General features: G+C 40.1%; 3 protein-coding genes across 3 annotated transcripts; 2 read left to right on the top strand and 1 right to left on the bottom strand.

Moving 5' to 3' along the window:
• The first annotated feature begins 15,952 nt into the window (after nt 1-15,952).
• LOC134213951 (uncharacterized) lies at nt 15,953-17,374 on the top strand. The gene is made up of 3 exons (XM_062693404.1): nt 15,953-16,184; nt 16,274-16,413; nt 17,043-17,374. Exons 1-3 carry the CDS (start codon nt 16,071-16,073, stop codon nt 17,185-17,187), a joined length of 399 nt encoding a protein of 132 aa, XP_062549388.1. The 5' UTR covers nt 15,953-16,070; the 3' UTR covers nt 17,188-17,374.
• Nucleotides 17,375-17,925: 551 nt separating this feature from the next.
• LOC134217544 (NADH dehydrogenase [ubiquinone] 1 beta subcomplex subunit 5, mitochondrial) lies at nt 17,926-18,774 on the top strand. The gene is made up of 2 exons (XM_062696315.1): nt 17,926-18,084; nt 18,216-18,774. Exons 1-2 carry the CDS (start codon nt 17,988-17,990, stop codon nt 18,686-18,688), a joined length of 570 nt encoding a protein of 189 aa, XP_062552299.1. The 5' UTR covers nt 17,926-17,987; the 3' UTR covers nt 18,689-18,774.
• Nucleotides 18,775-19,467: 693 nt separating this feature from the next.
• LOC134217545 (autophagy protein 12-like) lies at nt 19,468-20,738 on the bottom strand. Its single transcript, XM_062696316.1, has 3 exons — nt 20,355-20,738; nt 20,159-20,295; nt 19,468-19,753 (listed from the first exon to the last, which is right to left on the bottom strand). The coding sequence occupies exons 1-3, from the start codon at nt 20,455-20,457 to the stop codon at nt 19,631-19,633; spliced, it is 363 nt and encodes a 120-aa protein (XP_062552300.1). The 5' UTR covers nt 20,458-20,738; the 3' UTR covers nt 19,468-19,630.
• Between the last annotated feature and the right edge of the window lie 1,981 nt (nt 20,739-22,719).

Here is a 22,719-nt window from a genome sequence, read left to right on the forward strand (position 1 = left end):
AATTTTTCACACCATTGAAAAACAATTTAATCTATAGTTGTATGAAAAAAAATGTATGAAAAAAAACTGAATTTTGTATTGTTACGATGCTTAACCACCCGTATAGTCTATAACGAAAAATCAAATTACGATTCATTGAATGGTTCATTACAGTACATTGTATTGTGATTCTACGGTTACGTCTACATTACAATTTATTGTGAAATTATTGTTTTTAATGGTAATGTTACATTAGGATATACTGTTTTTGTATCTTATTTTTTATCCGGGTATGCTTGAGATACCTGCTTGATTGAAGGGACTCGAAAAAGAATTTATTTGCAGTAACTAACCAAATATAAAAATGTTCACATAAACGATTACGCCCTAACACCGGTTCTAAGCTTCGATGCAGAGTACACGCCACGGAGAAATGGGAAAACTCAGAAATGGGTGATTTTTCACCCACCTTCGAGATAAGTGGACTAACCCACACGGTGGGTAAAACGTATGTACCCATAAGTGAGTACGACCCTTGTACGTCAAAATGGATGTGCATTTTCACCCACCTTCTCAAATCAAGATTTTCGCCAGATGGGTGAAAAATACCCATCTACATAAAAAATAATATTGCGAAATTTGGAGATAATTCAATCTATTATTTAAAACTGAAAATCACACGATATGCTAGTCAATTGTTGTTTATTTAATTGCTATAATTTTACATTATCATCTTCACCACAATGTTCCCGATATACATATATTTTTGTTCACTTTTTATTGGATTGATTCGTTCCTTGGAGGGGGAAAACTTCAACTCCTTTCGGCGGCGGAGGACGACAATCTGTAAACATTCGGGAGGAACCATACGCTGTTTGCGGGGCAGCAGGGCTTGGGCCAATACGCCTCTTTTTCTCCATGACGAATGATCATCCCTCAGATCTTAAAACATAAAGAAAGAAATCTCATATAGAAACGGGACAATTTATATTTAGATAAGGCTTACCTGTAGGCTATTGATAGTACATACAAACAATTTTTAATTATTTTACATAAAAAGAAGATATTTTCACGAAAAATTACGCTTGCTATGAAGCAACAATCTTTTGGCTTTGTCAAAATTGTTAAGTTTATTTTCAGCCAAAATAGAGTGAAGAAGACCCACTTGAATGACCACACGGTTACTGGCTGAAACCCATTAATGGGTAAAAAGTATACATTTTTTCAAGTTCTATGAATCTGTCAAAAAATGGGTTATTTTAAATGTGGATAAATGGGTAAAAAAATGCCCATATTTAAAACTTATTTGACGTTAAAAAATGTGCAATTTTTTACTCATTAATGGGTGAAAAAATAGTTAGCAATTTTCGTCACATAATTCACAACGCGCATCTTGGTGCGGATTCGTTTAGCAAGAACAATAAATTATTCGTAGTTATTAAAGATTGGAGACAATTTAAAGGATCACTAGAAGGTAAGTAGTGTAATATAATATTCATTATTCATTTATTATTTAAATCAACCCTTCTTTTTAAAGATATCGTCAATTGAAATTTTCGGCTGGTGAAATGGCAAGAACCAGAACTCGGAACAAATTCGGTGGCCAGACCATTATCATGTGGTGCAACATTCGTAATTTAAAAGGGAACGGCATGGTTCGAGGGGCAGCATCTGGTAAAGGCAAAAGTAGTGGACATTCAATAACTATCGATTGCATCATTGGACTTAGTGGCTTGTCGCAGGAAAAAAGATCGCTCAAACATTTTACGATTTATGTGTAATTTGTGTTTGTAAAACAAATGTGAATATCTAGAAATATGATGTAGTCGATAATGCGTCTTTTCTTTGAATGATTTTGCAAATATTCTATTCCCCAACATTAAGAAATTGTCCATTACATTTTGACAAAATGGGTATTTATTTACCCATTTTGTGGGAAAAATGCTTCCGGCTGATGGGTAAAATAATACCCATCATTTGACAGAAACATGATTTACCCATTAATGGGTATATCGCTTTTACTCATTAAATGAGTAGTGGCGGTTTTGACGAAAATGGGTGCCATAGTACCCATTAATGGGTTTTAGCCAGTAACCGTGCACATAAAACATCTTCAAGGTAGGTGCTTTTAGCACATTTCCATAAATTTGAAATCACCCACTTTTTTGACAGCTCCATATATCTATTCAGGGTCTGTCTCATTTGGATAATTAAACTGAAATTAAACCTAAAAGTGACATTTCAATAGTTATCGAATAACCCTGCTCGCAGAGCAAGATTACTTTTGACAGATATCGATTCATTTTGCATCGATGTCTGATTGGAATTGCTGGGTAGCACCAGCCATTCTTATGACCGGGATATTTGCTTATTTTCGAACTGTCACTTTTAAGTTTAATTCTCCAAATGAGACAGACCTCAAGGTGGCTGATTTTGAAACATAAAATGTGTAATCTCAAATCTCCGTGCGAGCTTTGTTCGCCAGTGACAGGCGTATGAGGCCCTTGACATTTTTTGACGGAAAACCCGCATAATCATGGACCATACGTAGACCGCACCTGTTATAATTGAAGAGAGTAAGTATTATTGTAGCGGTGGTCTCACTAATAGTAGTTAACTATAAATGGACAGTCTCATATTGTGACGAAGTCGACGCAGTCGTCACTGGAGTTTCGGGTGTAAGAGCTACTTATTTCTCCGTGTGAGGAGACGTTTTTCGCAAATGCACGCCGGCTTGGTGATTCCTCGAAACTACTTGTTTCTCCTGTTAGGGAGAGACCTTTTCGATCCAAGGAACCGGGTTGTGACGACCTCGCTGGACTGTCACTAATTTTCTGGGTGCAGGAGCTACTTCTTTCTCCGGTTAGGGAGATGTCCTTCGCAAATGCACACCGCGAGGTTACTTTCCCAAGGAACTACTTGTTACTCCTGTTACAGAGCAACTTGTTTCGATCCAAGGAACCAAACCAAAAAGTCCTTTTGATACTACTTGTTTCTCCTTTACGGAGAGACGTTTTCGAGTCAAGCAGGGAAGTTGAAGACCGGAGTTTCGAAATTCTAATTAAAGAATCAGGAGTAAAACATCGAACTTAATTTTATTTGAAACATTCACAGGGGTAAGGGTCTTACTTCTACATGATACATTAGTGATTTACAATTTAGAAATATTTGGGTCACATTTTTGCTCTCTTTTGGGCATTAGTGATTAATCTACGAATATTTTCTATTTCACTCATTACAACTATTCTTCAATGTGTGGTGATCTTCCACGTTGCGCCTAATGTAACTCTTGAATGTGTGGTGATCTACCACTTGTATAATAGTATTGAGCTTATTAACTAACGCCCATCCAGATCTGGTTATTATCCTTATTCGATTCTCTTTCGCTTGCTCTTACGGCCAGATCAGGAAGGGCTCACAATTTAAGGCGCAGCTTATCTTCTATGATTGCATAACATTAGCTTCTTAGGATTGAAAACATTTGTATCGTTCCTGCCAAAGGACTGCATTCTGGCAGGACGAAAGAGAAAGGAAAAATGTTTATTGCCACATGCGCCTACGCGTGGGCGTGTTTATCGCCTAATCTGTGTGCGATACTCGTTCCTAGCTGTCCTTATGTAAATTAGTTATGCCTTTTCCGCTCTACTTATCACTTACAGTTTCTTAATATGACATCAACATCGGTATGGCTTAGACCAACGCGTTGCAATGCTGGGTGCAACGGCGTGATTGATTTTATGATGAACTAATTTTGTTCGCGCAGCGACATTCCGGAGCCCGTAAAACGCTAGGTTTACTCAAATTTGCTCATTAATCCGCGAAAATAAATTTGGGTAGAATGGAGCGCTGGGCTTGTCAAAATTTTCTTGAACGACTTCTACTTCGTGTTGCGGTGGATTTTCATTTTTATTATTTTGTGTTTCTGTTCTTTTCATAGCATTTCTATGAGAAAGAAAACTTGTTAAAGAATCCCAAAATGATGCAAGTAGTTGCCATCCCAAACCATATATGTCATATAATATGCGCCCGTGCATAATAGTGTCAATCGTAAATTTAATTATTCTTCCTATCATGTATATACCAATAAAGGTAGAAGTTATGTTTCCCAACCAGGTTGACCATGAGAGTAACTTAGACCAATATTTTCAAAAACATTTTCAATCATTCGATCCGATATCAAAGCGTCAAAACGGAATCCTTGAAAATCTGGTCGCTCTCCGACCAAAATTTTATGTAAAACATTAGATGCTGCTCTTTTATCACCCTGTTCATAGATCATGTTTCTCATCTTGATCACGCTTTCTGCGTCATAAACACCACTTTGTATTAGGTTTGGAAGATGAGTATAAGTCCACGTGGTTATTAAATCTGTAGTTAGCTTTAACGGCGACGTGGTTTCTCTTATCCGTCCGTCGGTGGTGTACCATCTTCCACCTATTTGAAACTTGGCCGGAAGAAGAGGTGTACAATCAATCTGTGTACCTCTATTTTGCAGTACGTGGCTTACTGGTGCTATAAACATGGAAAGATTGTTATAAGTTACAGGTATTTCCTGATAACAATTCTCGTCCGACCTGGGAGTTACATAAACTGGTTTGCATTCCAATACGTGCAAAACTTCTCCTGCCACCACAGCGGTGTATCCAGATCGTTTTATGATACTGGTTACAAATTCTGTAGGGTTGAGACGTGCCAGTGTTAATTTGGTTTCCATCAGTGTTTTGTCTACTTTACACATTTCGGTCATAACCGTGCTGTAAAGTTCCGACATGCTTTTCCCAATATAGTTTTCTACTAGGGTTATTTTGGAATTGAAATATGTAAATAAATCAAAGTTTCTACCTGTCGTAGATTTCCTTTTGAAAGGAGAGTTGAAGCCTACCACTTCAACAATAACGATACGAGGATGATCGGTCATAAAACCTAAGTGCCCACAAATTTTTGTCTTTTCCCTAGCTCTAATAGAGAACAGATGTGTGTCTGAAATTGTGCTATAGACGGCGTTTGAGATTTTGTTATGTTTATCCCTTTTTTCGTTTTGGGTTCGATTTACCAAACCCTCATAAATTACCTCGTATTCTGATTCTTCACATCCGTTGTTGGAGACGGCGTCCCATGTTATGTATCCGTCTTCCGAATCTAAACATTTTCCTTGAGAAAATCTGCATGTGAGACCGTTTCTCAAGTGTATAACATCATTTTCATGATCTACAACTGCCATGTAATCTCGCAATGTGATCTCATACTCGTAATAAACCAAGGCATCTTCCCAAGTATATTTTGGAGTTCGGTAGGTGCCTCCTTTACAGTGGCTTCCCCAAACTGATCCCACTATCAGTGCCTCTCCGCGAGTGGTAGCATTGCGTTTCAATTCGCGCAGTTGATGATCGTAAGCTAATTTAATTATGCCTAGCTGATGTGATAAATGACATTCTTCGGATGTGAACTCTTTCACAATGTATTCATAGCCGTGTTCATATTCTGAAGTGTGAGAATGCATTCCGCAATGCTTAATCCTCCTCTTGGCTATTACTTTACATTGATAGGCCTTGACTTCACTTTTAACACTCCTCTGCAATACTTGTATTTGCAATTCGCTTGTCGACAAGTTGTTCGAGGGTGGTATACATGAAGCTACATCTAACAGGGAGTAGCTCGTAAGATTGACCTCCGGATTTCCGCAATCAAAGGCTATCAATCCAGATCCATCGAAGGATATCGCGCTTCCCAAAAGAGCACATACAAAGTACAATATAACCATCATGCTTGTCCAATTTACGGCTCGTATCCTTTTCTTTTTATCTTGGGCTTTGGTTTTGCGATAGCCGCAGCAATTTGTTTGACCCTTTCGATATCAACGCATTTTCTTTTACCGTACTCGTACCCTTCCGGTAATTTGTTAATTGCCCCGACAAATTTATTGCACTCAGAAACATTTTCAGAGGGCGCTTTCCTCTTATTTGACCTTTTCTTTTCGGCTTGTCTTCGGAGGTAGTAACGTCATCTGGTGGTAGTACATCCAATACCGCCAGTTTGGCTACCGGACGAGTAAATTCGCCCGTTGCCGTTTTAACTACCGCTGATCGAATTTGACCTTCTTTCGATGGGTGGACTTTAATGATCATTCCCTTTCGCCATCTTGCCTTTTGATCGTCGTCAGCGATCATAACGATGTCGCCAACCTTAATGTTGTTAACTTCTTCAGCCCATTTTGATCTTTGGCCAGGGAGGGAAGGTATTCGTGCAACCACCGATCCCAATAATTCTTTGCCATATGTTGTACCCTTTTCCACTGCTGTCGGTTCGCTTCAGGTTTAGAAGTATCATTTAATGATGGTTCCGCTCCACCAGCACATCCAATCAAAAAATGGTTTGGAGTGAGTGGTTCGTCATCGGTTGCATCCAATGATATAGCGGTAAGAGGTCTGCTGTTTATGATACCTTCAATTTCAGTTAGCAAAGCTCTAAATGCGTATTCTGACATGGTTTCATTAGGTAAAAGGCTCTTGACTTCCTTTACCATTCTTTCCCATGCTCCACCAAAATGTGGTGCTGCTGGGGGATTAAATTGCCATCTTATTCCCTCTGATGCTAGTCTATGTTGGATTTTTGCCATCTCGTTATTAGCTCCTACAAAGTTGGTACCATTATCGCTATAAAGGAATTTAATTCGTCCCTTCTACTCTGTATAGAATTCAGGCTTAGCAAAAAAGCATCCGCGCTTAGATTATGGGCAAGGTCCAAATATACCGCCCGCGTAGTCATGCAAGTAAACAAGACTCCCCATCTCTTTTCAGTACGTCTCCCAATAGATACGTTATAGGGTCCGAAGTAATCTACTCCGGTATGAGTGAAGGGTTTCACATATGGTTGTAGCCGACATTCTGGTAACGGTGCCATCTTTGGTATATTTATCTTGGCATTTTCGTTTTTGCAATGTTGGCATTTATTTTTATTCTTTTCATCCCAGAATCAATATTTACTATATGGTACTTTTGTTGTATGGCTGCCACTGCCGTTTTTGTTTTCTGGTGTTTGAATTCCTCATGCTTGTTTTTCAATATGAGGTCCGATACAATATGTTTAGCCGGTAAGATGTACGGATACCTGGCAGAATATGGTATGCATTCTGCGTTTTTGTATCGTGTTTCCGATTTCATGGTGCCATTCTTATCCAAGAATGGTGTGAGCGTACGAATCGGACTCGATTTATCAACTGTTCGCTTGGTGCTTAAATCCATCATTTCATTAGGGAAAGCTTCCCATTGAGTTTTTTGTATAAGCAATATCTCAGCTTCCTCTAAGTCTTCAGCTGAGATGATCATATCAACGGTGACTTTTCTAATGTTGGCCTTTAATTTTCCCAAATATTTGAGTGCTCCACTCACGGCTCGTTTTAAGCGTGTCCAATCAGAGCACCATTGGATATTTATCCAATCCAGATCTGGTTTAAAGGTTTGCATTGTTGCAAGAACAGGACGTAATTCCTCATGGCTTAAATCGTCCGAGAAATCGTATTTAGTCACGTGTCCCCAATTTTCTTCCTTAAGCGTTAGAAATGAAGGACCTTTAATCCATGTTGTTTTCGCATTAGTAATTTTGGTACCTTCATCTGCGGGATTAGAATTCGATTTTATGTACTTCCATTGAGATCCCAGCGTACTCTCTAGTATCTCTCCTATCCGATATTGTACAAATTGCTTGTACTTGCGAGTTTCTGATTTTATCCAGCTAAGTACAGTTTTGGAGTCTGACCAAAGGGTAACACTATTAATCTCTACTCTTATTTCCTGTAGAACTGTATTGTGAAGTCTTGTTCCTAATACAGCCGCTTGAAGCTCCAAACGTGGTACAGACATAATCTTAGTAGGAGCTACCTTGGATTTACCCACGACTATTGTTACATCAATATCGTCGCGACATATAGTTCGCATGTAAATAACTGCTGCGAATGCGTGTAATGATGCATCGCAAAATACATGAAGTTCTCGTCTGATGGGATTTTTAAAATGAGAGTAGCATCTTGGAATTCTGATGTTAGTAATGGAAGATAGTCTATTTAGCCAAATATTCCATGCTTTGGATAAATCGTTTGAGATTTTATCATCCCACCCTATTCCGAGTCGCCAGATATCTTGCATTAGTATCTTCGACTCGATTGTTATATGTGCTATCAAACCCAACGGGTCGTACACACTCATTATAAATGATAAGACTTGCCGCTTCGTAGGTTCATTAGTGGGTTCACTAGGAAAGTTTATTCTGAACAAGAAGTTATCTTTCCGAATGTCCCAATACATTCCTAGAATTTTATCGTAGTCGCCTTCTTCATCATCTAATTTAATCTCCTTCAAAGGCGACACTCTGTCGCTTGGTAATTGATCGAGCAATGATTTTGAATTAGAAATAAAATTTCTCATTCTGAAATTACCTTCGTCATGAATTCTAATAACATCGGACACGATGTTTACAGCTTCACTTAAATCATCGAAACTGTCTAAGTAATCATCTACATAGTGATTCTTTAATATCGCGTCCACTGCTTTTGGACATTCGTCCTTATATTTTTGGGCATGATTATTCTTTACGAATTGCGCGCAAGCAGGAGAACATGTAGCCCCAAATGACATGACTTGCATTTCGTAGAATTCGAGTCTAACATTGGATTTTTCCCTGGAGATAATTCTTTGGGACCCTCGATCCTCTTGTCTAATTCCAATGCGATGGAACATTTCTTGTATATCCCCTGCGACGGCAATGCTTCCTTCTCGAAATCTGATTTTTATCACGAGAGATGATTCCGTCATATCGGGTCCAGAAAGTAACTGAGAATTTAATGATACGCCGTCGACTTTGGCAGCTGCATCAAACACCATTCTCGGTTTCGATTTGTTCTTATTTATAGTTATAAAGTGTGGTAGATAGAAGGTCTTACTATTCTCAATCATGTACTCTTTTGGACTCAACTTTCTTAGATATCCCTTTTTGATATATTCCTCAATTTTGTCATGATACCAGATTCTTAAATCATTATCACGCTCAAGTTTCTTTTCTTGCTGTAAGAATCGACTTAAAGCTGTTTGAAAGCTACTAGGAAGTTTCACATCATCAGTCTTCCACAGTAAACCTATTTCATAGCCTTTATCTGTACGTGTGAGAGTGTCGTTCATAATTTTTAAGGCTCTCTCATCGGACTTTGAAACTAATTCCGTCGATGGTACTTTTACCCCAAAGGCCTCTGTTGAGAAATATGCGGACATTATTTCTTTCATGGATTTTCCTCTTCCTCCACCTCGTTGAGTACAAAGACATGGTTGAGAGCCGAAAAATTATTATTATTTGTGCAACCGTACAAGACCCACCCTAGTCTAGTATTGGATGCCAGTGGCTCGTTGAACTTACCAACTCTATCTTCGATGCTTCTAAAGAGATAAGCGTGTGGAAGCCCCAATAATATTGTGGGAGTTGCGTTATCGTAGGATTCTATGTCTAATCCTTCAATATGAGGATAACGTCCCTTTAATTGTTCATAATTTAGAGATTGCTTTGGCAGGGAAAGTTTTCTTACTGTGCAAAGATCCTTCAAAGTAAAATACCTCCCGTTTGATCCATTAACTCTAAGCTTGATAATCTCACTATTATCATCTTCTTGAACTTCTCCGTTAGTCCAAGCCAAGGATATCTTCTGTTTTGAACCTTTCGCTTCTAATTCATCAGCTGTTCCCTGATGAATTAGACTAATAGAAGACCTGAATCAAAGAATATGTGAGTATTGATTTTATGCTCACCATTAGATAATGTAACTGGAAGTATAGGGTAATATACCTTTTGGGTTCTCCTCGAGTGATAATTTATATTTCCTTTCACAGTTTCGACTTTATCTTTACCCCTGGTTTTCGTGAAGCAAACGATGGTGTCTAACAGCACATCCATCTATATTGCATACGGTTTTATTTCGGCAATCTATTACTCTGTGGTTCGGGCTGCAACAGGAGAAGCAAAGCTTCTTCTCCACTGCGAACAACCTTCGCTTGTTCACAGGCATCTTCTTAAAATCGGTACAATCTACCAATTTATGGTTTTTGTTACATTTGGGACATTTCCGTGGTGGTAACTTATGGAAGTTTACACGATCGGATTTCCTGGTTTGTTGACTCCCTCATTACCCTTCAACTTTTCCGCCAACAACATAGTGGCTAATGTTTCATGTGGTTTCAACCAATCATAGAAATCATTAAGGGTGAGTGCAACGTATGGGTTCATTAATGAAGACAATTCTTTTCTTCATTTACGTGCATCAACCACTTTTGATGCAAATTAGAAGGCAATTTATTTGCTAAGTCTCTAATTAACCGCTGATCGTTCAAGTATTCTGTACGATTTAATGTAGTCATGTTGACAACCAAATTTCCCACTGCGGAGATGAAATCAATCATAGTTTGGGGATTTTCAAATCTAGGATTTCTTGTCGTAAGAACATCCTGCAGTAATCCTGTGTATATAAGTTCTATATTCCCAAATCGGTTTTCAAGTTTATTGATTATGACCCCCACATTATCGGGGTCTAACAAGAGCGCATTGACTGCACGCAATGCCTCTCCCTTTAAACTCTTTTGGAGCCGTGTTAGATTCTCCAAGTCTGAGAAGTTGCCCTGTTTAGTGGTCTCTAAGAAAATCTTCTTAAATCTGGACCAAGTCTTGTAGTTACCATCAAAATATGGTAACTCTATCATAGACTGTCTAGCAATATGCTTTTCGATAGCCGTTTGCCCATGGATGTTGATGTCGTTAACCTTTCGGATTAGAGCTTCAAAAATTTCTACTTGTGGCTCTATTTTATTTATGCCTTTCAACTGTTGGATCTGATCCTTCAGTGTTTGGATTTCTAATTTTATTTTGGCACATTTGGCACAAGACCAAGGTTCTTCTTTTAACGGTCTATGTTTTAAATTTACGCACATAAGGTGAAACCAGCGACTACAATCGTCGCAGGCCACCATTACATCCTTATCATCCTTACCCTGACATAAGCCACAATGGCCATTCTTGTTAATCTCAAATTGGAAATCCATTCCAACGTTTGTATATAAATTTTCTTTAATTTGACTCACTTGACTCCTTTCCTGGTTAACGAATGTCCTCTTGGTTTGGAACTTGATGGTCTGACGTGCTCCTTCCTTGTACCGTCCCAGACTAGGCCCTATCGGTCGGGCGGTTAGTCGACAGTATTGATGAGCTGGTCACACCGGTCAGCTGGCCTGCTCCGAGGCGGGAGCTGATCCGATGGTTTAAGGTGCGCACCCGTATAGCTAGCCTAACGCCGAGGCGGAAGCTTACACGGTTGCGGTTTTTCTTTCTATGTGATAACCACTATCGTCTAGCGGGCTGGCCTGCACCGAGGCGGGAGCCCGTTACTGCTACTATGTTGCGTGCACCGTACGACGGACCTTCACCTGAAGTGTCGTTAAGGATGCGGTTCCGACGGATTCCGAAGGCGTACTCCTCCTGTGCTTTTGTTCCAAGTGGTACACTGTTGTTCACCTTCTGGCCCAGCGAAGGGGTTTATACTTCGTGATGTTCTGCCGGTGTGTCCTTTCTTCGGTAGTCCCGGGCCACAATGTAATGGTGTATGTTCTTGTCTCACTCAGAACTTCTGCTGACAACGGTATCCGCATCCACCTTTGGTGCGCTGGAGTTTGTCTTACAAGACTCACTTGACGATCTATCTCGTTGAAATATTCGATCATGTAACGAACCTCGTCTTCCAACGTGGTCATTACTCGGTTCACTTGATTCACTTGGCCCAACTGGCCTACCACGGTTCACTTGGCTTACTGCCTACACGACTGATTCTTATGGTGATCAGTACACCGTTGGCGCGAAGCCTACTTGGCTTATTGACTACACTTGGCCCAACTGGCCTTCCGCGGTTCACTTGGCTTACTGCCTACACGACTGATTCTTATGGCGATCAGTACACCGTTGGCGCGAAGCCTACTTGGCCTATTGCCTACACTTGGCCCAACTGGCCTTCCGCGGTTTCTCAGTTAGATTTCGACTAACTGGAAGCTCTTGGCTTACTGCCTACACTTGGCCCAACTGGCCTTCCGCGGTTTCTCAGTTAGATTTCGACTAACTGGAAGCTCTTGGCTTACTGCCTACACTTGGCCCAACTGGCCCTCCGCGGTTCACTTGGCTTACTGCCTACACAACTGATTCTTCTGGCGATCAGTACACCGTTGGCGCGAAGCCTACTTGGCCTATTGCCTACACTTGGCCCAACTGGCCTTCCGCGGTTTCTCAGTTAGATTTCGACTAACTGGAAGCTCTTGGCTTACTGCCTACACTTGGCCCAACTGGCCTTCCGCGGTTCACTTGGCTTACTGCCTACACGACTGATTCTTATGGCGATCAGTACACCGTTGGCGCGAAGCCTACTTGGCCTATTGCCTACACTTGGCCCAACTGGCCTTCCGCGGTTTCTCAGTTAGATTTCGACTAACTGGAAGCTCTTGGCTTACTGCCTACACTTGGCCCAACTGGCCTTCCGCGGTTCACTTGGCTTACTGCCTTCACAACTGATTCTTATGGCGATCAGTACACCGTTGGCGCGAAGCCTACTTGGCCTATTGCCTACACTTGGCCCAACTGGCCTTCCGCGGTTTCTCAGTTAGATTTCGACTAACTGGAAGCTCTTGGCTTACTGCCTACACTTGGCCCAACTGGCCTTCCGCGGTTCACTTGGCTTACTGCCTACACGACTGATTCTTATGGCGATCAGTACACCGTTGGCGCGAAGCCTACTTGGCCTATTGCCTACACTTGGCCCAACTGGCCTTCCGCGGTTCACTTGGCTTACTGCCTACACGACTGATTCTTATGGCGATCAGTACACCGTTGGCGCGAAGCCTACTTGGCCTATTGCCTACACTTGGCCCAACTGGCCTTCCGCGGTTCACTTGGCTTACTGCCTACACGACTGATTCTTATGGCGATCAGTACACCGTTGGCGCGAAGCCTACTTGGCCTATTGCCTACACTTGGCCCAACTGGCCTTCCGCGGTTCACTTGGCTTAATGCCTACACGAGGCACGAAGCCGACACTTGGCACAAAGGCCTGTCACTTGGTTCACGGCTGATTCTTTTAGGTGATCAGCACACCGTTATTCACTTGTTGTTGATTCTTTAGGTGATCAACACACCGTTCTTGTGGCACAAAGGCCTACACTTTTGGCACACAGGCCTACCGCGGTGTCTCAGTTAGATTTCAACTAACTGGAAGCTCTCAATTCCTGACGATGATTCGCCCTCCGAGGTCCTCTCTGGAGCCACCAAAATGTGACGAAGTCGACGCAGTCGTCACTGGAGTTTCGGGTGTAAGAGCTACTTATTTCTCCGTGTGAGGAGACGTTTTCGCAAATGCACGCCGGCTTGGTGATTCCTCGAAACTACTTGTTTCTCCTGTTAGGGAGAGACCTTTTCGATCCAAGGAACCGGGTTGTGACGACCTCGCTGGACTGTCACTAATTTTCTGGGTGCAGGAGCTACTTCTTTCTCCGGTTAGGGAGATGTCCTTCGCAAATGCACACCGCGAGGTTACTTTCCCAAGGAACTACTTGTTACTCCTGTTACAGAGCAACTTGTTTCGATCCAAGGAACCAAACCAAAAAGTCCTTTTGATACTACTTGTTTCTCCTTTACGGAGAGACGTTTTCGAGTCAAGCAGGGAAGTTGAAGACCGGAGTTTCGAAATTCTAATTAAAGAATCAGGAGTAAAACATCGAACTTAATTTTATTTGAAACATTCACAGGGGTAAGGGTCTTACTTCTACATGATACATTAGTGATTTACAATTTAGAAATATTTGGGTCACATTTTTGCTCTCTTTTGGGCATTAGTGATTAATCTACGAATATTTTCTATTTCACTCATTACAACTATTCTTCAATGTGTGGTGATCTTCCACGTTGCGCCTAATGTAACTCTTGAATGTGTGGTGATCTACCACTTGTATAATAGTATTGAGCTTATTAACTAACGCCCATCCAGATCTGGTAATTATCCTTATTCGATTCTCTTTCGCTTGCTCTTACGGCCAGATCGGGAAGGGCTCACAATTTAAGGCGCGGCTTATCTTCTATGATTGCATAACATTAGCTTCTTAGGATTGAAAAACATTTGTATCGTTCCTGCCAAAGGACTGCATTCTGGCAGGACGAAAGAGAAAGGAAAAATGTTTATTGCCACATGCGCCTACGCGTGGGCGTGTTTATCGCCTAATCTGTGTGCGATACTCGTTCCTAGCTGTCCTTATGTAAATTAGTTATGCCTTTTTCCGCTCTACTTATCACTTACAGTTTCTTAATATGACATCAACATCGGTATGGCTTAGACCAACGCGTTGCAATGCTGGGTGCAACGGCGTGATTGATTTTATGATGAACTAATTTTGTTCGCGCAGCGACACATATACTGTTTCAACATTAGCTCAGATGGTAAACGGCCAAACTACCATATGAGTAATGGGCGGTTAAGTATAATTAACATTTAAATCCGGTTGTTTTTTCGAACAAAATTTTTGATTTACCATACACGCTTAGTTCACTTTACCTATTTATGGGTACTTGATTCACCCATATTTGGGTAAAAGCATGCTTTACATATAATATGGGTGAAATATACCTATAATATCAGTAAAGTTTACTTATAAAATTTTTGAAGCAGCTTTACCCATATATGGGTAAATGAACTTACCCATATTTGGATGAAAAAAATAACATTTTCGTTCAGTCGAAAACATCACGGACACGGATACCGGTGTGAACCTCAGATTCTCTCAAATTAAAATTTAAAATTGGAGGATTTTTTAAATTTACTGGTGAGTATTTAACTGAATAGTTAATGTCTATGGCAACCCGCATGTCATTTTTATCTTTTAAAAACATTTTCTTTTGAAATTTCAGATTTTCTTTTCGTCCGAGCGTTATTAAAAGGCAACATGATAGAAAAGTCACCCCACTGCATTAAAAATCCATGGTCACGGGAAATTGGAGAAGTAGGTGGTTTTATAACAGCTACAATGAAGAGACGTATTTACATATTTGGTGTGGTGGTGGGCGGAATATCCGTGAACTGCCGCTCAACAATCATCAATTGGCATAGTCGGCCACGGAAACACCTTTAGCACAGATTCGCGCAACATGAACCACGTCATTAGTGATTAGTATTAAGTGGCTAGCAATAACCACCACTAGCTGTCCAGAAAACAAAATCCGCAACGGCCTCTTCAGCTGCTTTTATATCGGAAGATGCCAAAAATTACGAGAAACACCATCTCCTAGAAGTATTATTAATCCAATCCTTAATCAGTTCATTGTTCTTGTCGAGGTTCTTGTGATGTACCATGAATATAATAAAAATGATGTTCAGCACGTAGTTTTATAAATCTTTTCTTTCACAATCAATGAGAAATCGGAACATACAAAATGCAATTGTGAATCCATAACAAAAACAGCCCCCATCTCAAAGCTCAGAAAAGTACCTAAATTTGGGTAATATTGACTGTTCCTATAAAACACCCAAATATGGGTAAATGATGATTCACCCATATCTAGGTATGTGCACTTTTTGATGATTTTGGGTACTCTTCACCCATATTTGGGTGAACTGAAGTAAGCGTGTACACGCTTAGATTGGTTTACCTATAGATAGTAGAATCTATAGATGAGCGAAAGCATGGCTGAGTCGATTTTTTTGCCCGTGCACACGCGCATATGACGTCACAGCCCTGAACGTTTCCATTGAAATCGTGACGTAATGCTCGTTTGGAGACACGTTTGACAGTTCGTTTGGAGACAGAGGATTTATCTTCGCTCATCTATATATTCCACTATCTATAGGTTTACCTATTTATGGGTACTTCATTCACTCAAATATGGGTAAATGCAATTATACCAATATTATTAGTAAAACATACCCAAAAAATCAGTAAAATTTACTGATTATCTAAAGAAATCGACTTAACTCATATTTGAGTAATCACAGTTACCCATATTTGGGTGAAAAATTGAACATAAACAAATTCGAGCTGATGGCCGTACGTCAATTAATGTCGCAATCATTGGAAGTTTTTTTTTTAAGTTTTTCCCGCATATTATATCCTAATGACCAAAACGAGAACCAATTTCGTTCCGGGCGCAGTAAGGTAACTATTTTTGTCTTATTGGGATTGCTATATTGCTGTTCTAGATTCTGATAACAAATATTGATTTTTGAAACTAATTTCTTTTCTAGTTCCGATGTTCCGACCAGCAGCAACCGGCAGCGCCATATCGACCTCATCACGCACATGCGGCGATCGACGATTGTACAGCATGCAGACAGCAAAAATGGAAACTGATTCCTGAACCATCGGTGGAGGAGCGCTCACAGCTGTGAGTCGCTGACTCGAAAGGCTGTTATGTTCATAACAGGTACCAGTCCGAACTATCAATCCTCCAGCAACCGTTTCGGTTTGGCTATTGGAAGCTCTCGGCCTGTCGGCCATTCGACGCGCCCAAAATTGCATGTCTCACGAACTCAAATTCGGAAGACCTCTGCTGCGCTAATGAAAATAACGACACTCAACTTATCAATGGATCATAACGCCGACAGGTGCCAACTGACCAAAGAGACGGAATAAATCCAGATAGAGGCCATTCAAGATAGAGCAAACACAAATGGAAGACGGATCGTGAGCGCGGAAGGGGATGCTGATTCATTTTTTACCAGGAACAAATTTGTTTTGATGATATTCAATGCTGCATCTAAAATAATTTCCGGATTGAAGATTGTTGACTTGATTGGTAAGTTCAATTATATATATTATAAATATTAGTAAAAATTAGTGCTGTCCAATGAGAGCTTGGACTAGCTCGAAATTTCTCCCTGTCCTGCTCATGCCTATTTGTTGACAAAAAAGAACAAGCAGGACGGGAACAACTTCGAGCTGCTCATTGGACTATGTATTGTGTAGTTGAAAGTAATTATTTAAAATTTAATCGCGACTTTCAATATTTTTCAGATGTTTTTGCTTTCTGTGCCGTTCAAAATTGATTGGTACAACAACATCCGGCACAGTTACCACCTGGAAAGCTGCCACCAGTTACGGAATGGCATGCCGTCAAATCTCATCAGTAGTTGATGCTTGTCAGCTAACTTGTTCTTAGATGCTTGCTGCGAAGGACACGAAGCTTCTGCTAAGGGATGTATCAGACCATCCGGGATTACTTCCTTCAGGTTCTGCTGCTGGTAATACAGCAGCAGCCAAGCATCCAGCATCATGGAAGATAGATAAATGGATCAAACTGTTTTATGAAAATGTAAATTTAAATACATACTTAAATAAATACAATATTTTCCTTAATGCCAAATAAAATATTTTGCATTATATTTATATAAATAAAAATTTTATTCAATACAATTTTCAAAACGAAAACAAAAAAATATCACCCAAATTTGAGTGAATTTCACCTATAATAGAGTACCCAAAAATAAGTAAACATTACCAATATTTCCATGAACCACATGTACTCAAATATGGGTAAAAGACACTTCACCCATAAATAGGTATGTGCACTTTTTCGAGATTATGGGTACTGTTCACCCATATTTAGGTGAACTGAACTAAGCGTGTACATCAGTTGGTAGATGTACAATTGATGAACTATATAATTACACATCGACAGCATGTTATGCATAGGGTTGGTATGGTGAATCAAGCTTAAAATTGTATGCTAACAATGAAGTGAATAGTGACAATATATCTTATAACGCATATGTAATTTTGACTGCATGGTATGTCGTTTTGCATTATGCGGGAACACAACCCCGCGACTGACGAACCCCGCTTTCCGCACAAAACAAAATATTAAAAAAGTTACCACATCCCTGCAATTTTTTTTCCTTTTTTGACATTTCTCATGTCAAAAAGTCAGACGATTCTATTTTTCAAATCAGATGCACGAAGATGGCGATTTGGAGCTCACTCGCTCGTTCCGTTCAGGTTTCAGCCCAGTTTAATTCCTTAGTGCGGAATCCAGTGCTACTCAATGCAGCCAAAAATGGTAAGATAATTCTTAATTGTAATTTTCAGAGCGAAATTGTGCTCAATTATGTGTAATTTTGACAGTGAATTAAAAATGTCTGCATTGTTATGCAACACAGAGCTTTCAACAATAACAAACAATCTTTTCAGCACTTGTACAGAACCGCACGATGTCTGGCGGGCATGGTCCGAAGATGTTCACCATCACCCCGTCACGGTTCCAGTGGCACAAGTTTAAAGATATGTTCCATATGTACGTAATGATTGGTGCGATTCCCATTCTGGCAGTCGTTTTCTACGCAAATGTTTTCATTGGACCAGCTCAACTGACGGAAACGCCCGAGGACTACGTACCGAAGCACTGGGAATACTACAAGCATCCAATAACGCGGTTCATCGCCCGCTATGTTCTGGAAAACCCACAGCAGGAGTATGAAAAAATGCTGCATCATTTGTATGAAGAAAATGAAAAGGCGCAGATGTTGGCTCTGGAGGCCAAGGTCCGGGCGAAGATGGCCGAAAGACACGATTATCAATCTTACTACTACCGCCCGGCCATAGGCAAATATCATCGGGTGGCGAAAGAAGCGGCCGAACAACTCGATTCGATTCAAGGCGATTAAAACCGATGAGTTTTTACGCAATTGATGTGTTGTAGAGAATAGTTATTGAATAAAATGAGGTTCTACACTAAATAACAACTAAATAATGGAAAGAATAACAAAGTTTTGAATACTGTTTATTGGCAAATACGTATAGTCAACCAAACTGGACTAATAGTAACATAATTATAAATATTTAAAATCGTTGAAGCCTATTTAATATGGTGAGCTAGGCCAGGGGACCATGGAACATCTATACAAATTCTAAATAGGAGTTCTCCTCGAGCCTTAGATGACGACTTTGGTCGTTATTCTACCAATTTTTCTTTTGTTAGAGAATGATAACCAGTTATGTTGGTTTTTGGTTGATTAGTGCCTCTAAAAGGACATAGAGGTTTATCATAAAGTTTGGAGTAGAAAAATCATCAACATTTAGTTTCAGAAATAAATACATACGGACAAACTTTTGGACAGTTTATCGAGCTAAGTCGATTGGTATGTAACACTATGGGTCGTCGAGCATCCTATAAAAAAAAATTGAACTGAAATGGTAGCCTTTCGGTAAAACTTTGTTGTACCGGAAAGGCAAAAATGTTCCAGATGACGCCCAATACACAAGAGTGTAAGCGGTTGATGCGCATTCTCATTTGCGCTAACAAAACCAAATGGGGAAATGATTCAAATGAATTACATTTGCCCGAACGTTTCAAAAATTCGTAAACAAGGGGAAATTATCTGTTTTATATGTACAAATTGCGTTTGTGGGCTTTCTTTCCTATTGAATTTAAATTAACTCAAACTACTCATCAAAGCAGCGAATTTTGTTTCGCATTTATTCAAGACGCTGTGGAAAATGTCTTACATCAAATGACTTAGAATCAGAATGTATAGAAAGTGGCTAATACCTCAGACGAGCTGCAGCAGCTATTAGAAAAAATACATCTAATCATTTCTTGGCGAGAATCAACCCCAGGCTTGACTCTTGGCGTAGTGTAGCACTAATTTTCCATTTGCGCCGTAGCAGTCGTAAAGATTCTTGATAATTTGATCTGGCGATGGTGCGAATGTTTGATTTATGTATAAAAACTGAAAGTAAATAGAATATGAGATCACGCTGAAGTTCTTTTCAAAAACAAGGTACACGCTGGGGAATCTCGACAGTGAAAACATCAGTTATTGCATTTCTACTACAAGCCTTAGCAGGTGTTGATCTACTGTAGGCAATTTTAAGGATAAAATATTCGAGCCTCAACATAACATTGCATTTTTGGAAATAGTAACAGATTCTTCGTGCTAAAATTGAACTTTCTTTCCAAAGTCGTTTTTCCTTCATGCTGTCTTTAATTATTTGCTTATTATTATTTTTATCTTAATTACCGATATTCTCAACCTGTGGCTGGTTCATATCGATTTATAAGCTGTACTATTTTTGACCAATTAACGTTAACGTTGAATTTAATCCAAAAGTAACAATCATAAGGTGGAACTTACCAATTTTTCCCCGGTTTCAAGTTTGAGATATTTATGAATGAATTTGATAATTGCGCTTATTGGCTTCTCCTGATCGACCGCCCATTTCTTTTGTTTTAGTATTGGAGCACTTCCGGTCGCATGCAGGATAATATCGACTAAAATAAAGTTAGGAATTATTATTTTATTTAAACCTCTGAGCAAAACGCGTACTTACTTTTTTTTGCTTCTTGTTTTTCGATCTTCTGCTGCTCCAAAGACAGATTTTCCACGTTTGATACTAAATCTTTTTCTGTAGAATCGGCTACCGCGTCTGACATGATTTTCCGTTTAGGATTTTATCAAGTTTAGAAGTAGTAACACAAAATTTTACTTAACAAAATCCGTGATGATAATAATAAAAAGTGGCAGCTTGAATAAGAGTTACTTCAAGCTATATCTTGTAACAGGGCGTATTGCGATAGTTTTCCCTCTTCAAAACAAAATTGACAGTCAAATTTTTATTACATCACCTCAGAGTGCAAGATTGCTATAGAAATATATTGTTCTGAGGTGGAAAAATCCAAAAAATTCTGCCAATTTTATTTAAAGAAGGGGTGTCGACCGAGAACTCTCTCTCTCGATGATACGACATTCGTCCTTTTCCCAGATATTGCTTGAATAAGTTTCACAGTGTGACGTCATACGTGTAAACACATGGCTGCGTCTTGATGAATAGGCCTTTTCATGTGACAGCTCCACACCCAAAAAAATCTGCACGTTGTTTCCTGCAGGGTGCTGGTGCTGATGTGGATAAAGCAGGGGGGTAAGACGATCCCCACCAGTGCGTAAATAAAGCCAAAATAGCAACCTCTATCATGACGCGAACTCGCACCGGTCGTTGGTAAACGGGTTTGGGAAATATAAACGCAACCTTCGGTGAATAGCGAGTTGGCAAATTTGGCGACCCGCTCCAACCGTTGCCAAACCATCACACGGAAATATAGAGTAACGCATAAATAAAAAATGTGCCGCCTTCTGAAAAATTGTTCGGTTATTCATCATCAAAACCATTGTGATGGAGGTCAGTTTAGTTTGGATTTCAACTGATTGGCGGCGTGCATATGAAATAACCTGTTAGGTTAGATATCTCGAAATCTGGAATTTTTAGAATATTGGCGTCTTCTACAAAGTTGTTCGGGTGATCAAAACCATCATGACGAAAACAAGTTTAATTTGAAATACAACCGCTTGGCGGCGCTAGTGAATTGAAAATAACCTAAAAGGTTAGATATTTCGATAGTTGAAATCTCAAGAATATTGCCGTCTTCTACAAAGTTGTTCGGATGATTAAAACCATCATAACGAAATGAGCATGAGCATGAGCATTATGACCGCACAATTCGTAGTTGCTACTCCGTGATTGACTGAACTTGCGAAATTGTACAGAGAACACAATGAATGGGGCTTGGGGTTAGCTACCCATTCTCAATGTACACGTTTCGGGAGCTCAAATATTTAAAGTCAATAACGGCGCCGGCCACGTCCTTACGGTCATATAAGAATGGAAGGATTGTTAGTCCGACTCTCGTTGCTACTAGAGACCGAGTATACCTCTGCATCTCCACGATTGTCTTGGGATAGGATTTCGTTTTAGTTACAAAGGATAATTTATCTGGATTCACTTTGGTAAGTGATGCGATCTATGGGATGGGAAAATAACACTAATATTTTGGCCGACCGCGCGATCGTTCAGCTGTCCGAAACAAGAGAGATCACGCACTGAACTGTTTAATTTTCATTACCGGCCGCGCAATGCAGAACACAATACTTCGGCCGACCGCGCGATCGTTCTGCTGTCCGAAACAAGAGAGATCACGCATTGAACTGATTAATTTTCATTACCGGCCGCGCAATGCAGAACATAATACTTCGGCCGACCGCGCGATCGTTCTGCTGTCCGAAACAAGAGAGATCACGCACTGAACTGATTAATTTTCATTACCGGCCGCGCAATGCAGAACACAATACTTCAGCCGACCGCGCGATCGTTCTGCTGTCCGAAACAAGAGAGACCACACATTGAACTGATTAATTTTTATTACCGGCCGCGCAATGCAGAACACAATACTTCGGCCGACCGCGCGATCGTTCTGCTGTCCGAAACAAGAGAGATCACGCACTGAACTGATTAATTTTCATTACCGGTCGCGCAATGCAGAACACAATACTTCAGCCGACCGCGCGATCGTTCTGCTGTCCGAAACAACCCGCATAATTACAAACTGTACATGGACATTTTCCCGTGCGGTCGACAACAGTATCCTTTACTGTTGACAACTGTAAATGAACAATTTCATATAAAGTTTTAACAGTTTGTGGTACGGTTATTTGACAAATAACAATATGTTGAATGGGTTGTTAAGTTATGTCACCATAAAAAATCGTCTGTTTTCGCGTGCAAAATTTTCGCCCAACAGTATGATAAAATGTTGACATATAATGCAGGAAATAAAGAACATTTTGGAGACAGCATGTTATATGTTGACATTTAGTGATGTTGTCGAGCAGTTATGGTTTAATCGATCGAAAAGTATTCGATA

This window comes from Armigeres subalbatus, chromosome 2, assembly GCF_024139115.2.
Source record: "Armigeres subalbatus isolate Guangzhou_Male chromosome 2, GZ_Asu_2, whole genome shotgun sequence".
Taxonomy (NCBI): Eukaryota; Metazoa; Arthropoda; class Insecta; order Diptera; family Culicidae; genus Armigeres; species Armigeres subalbatus.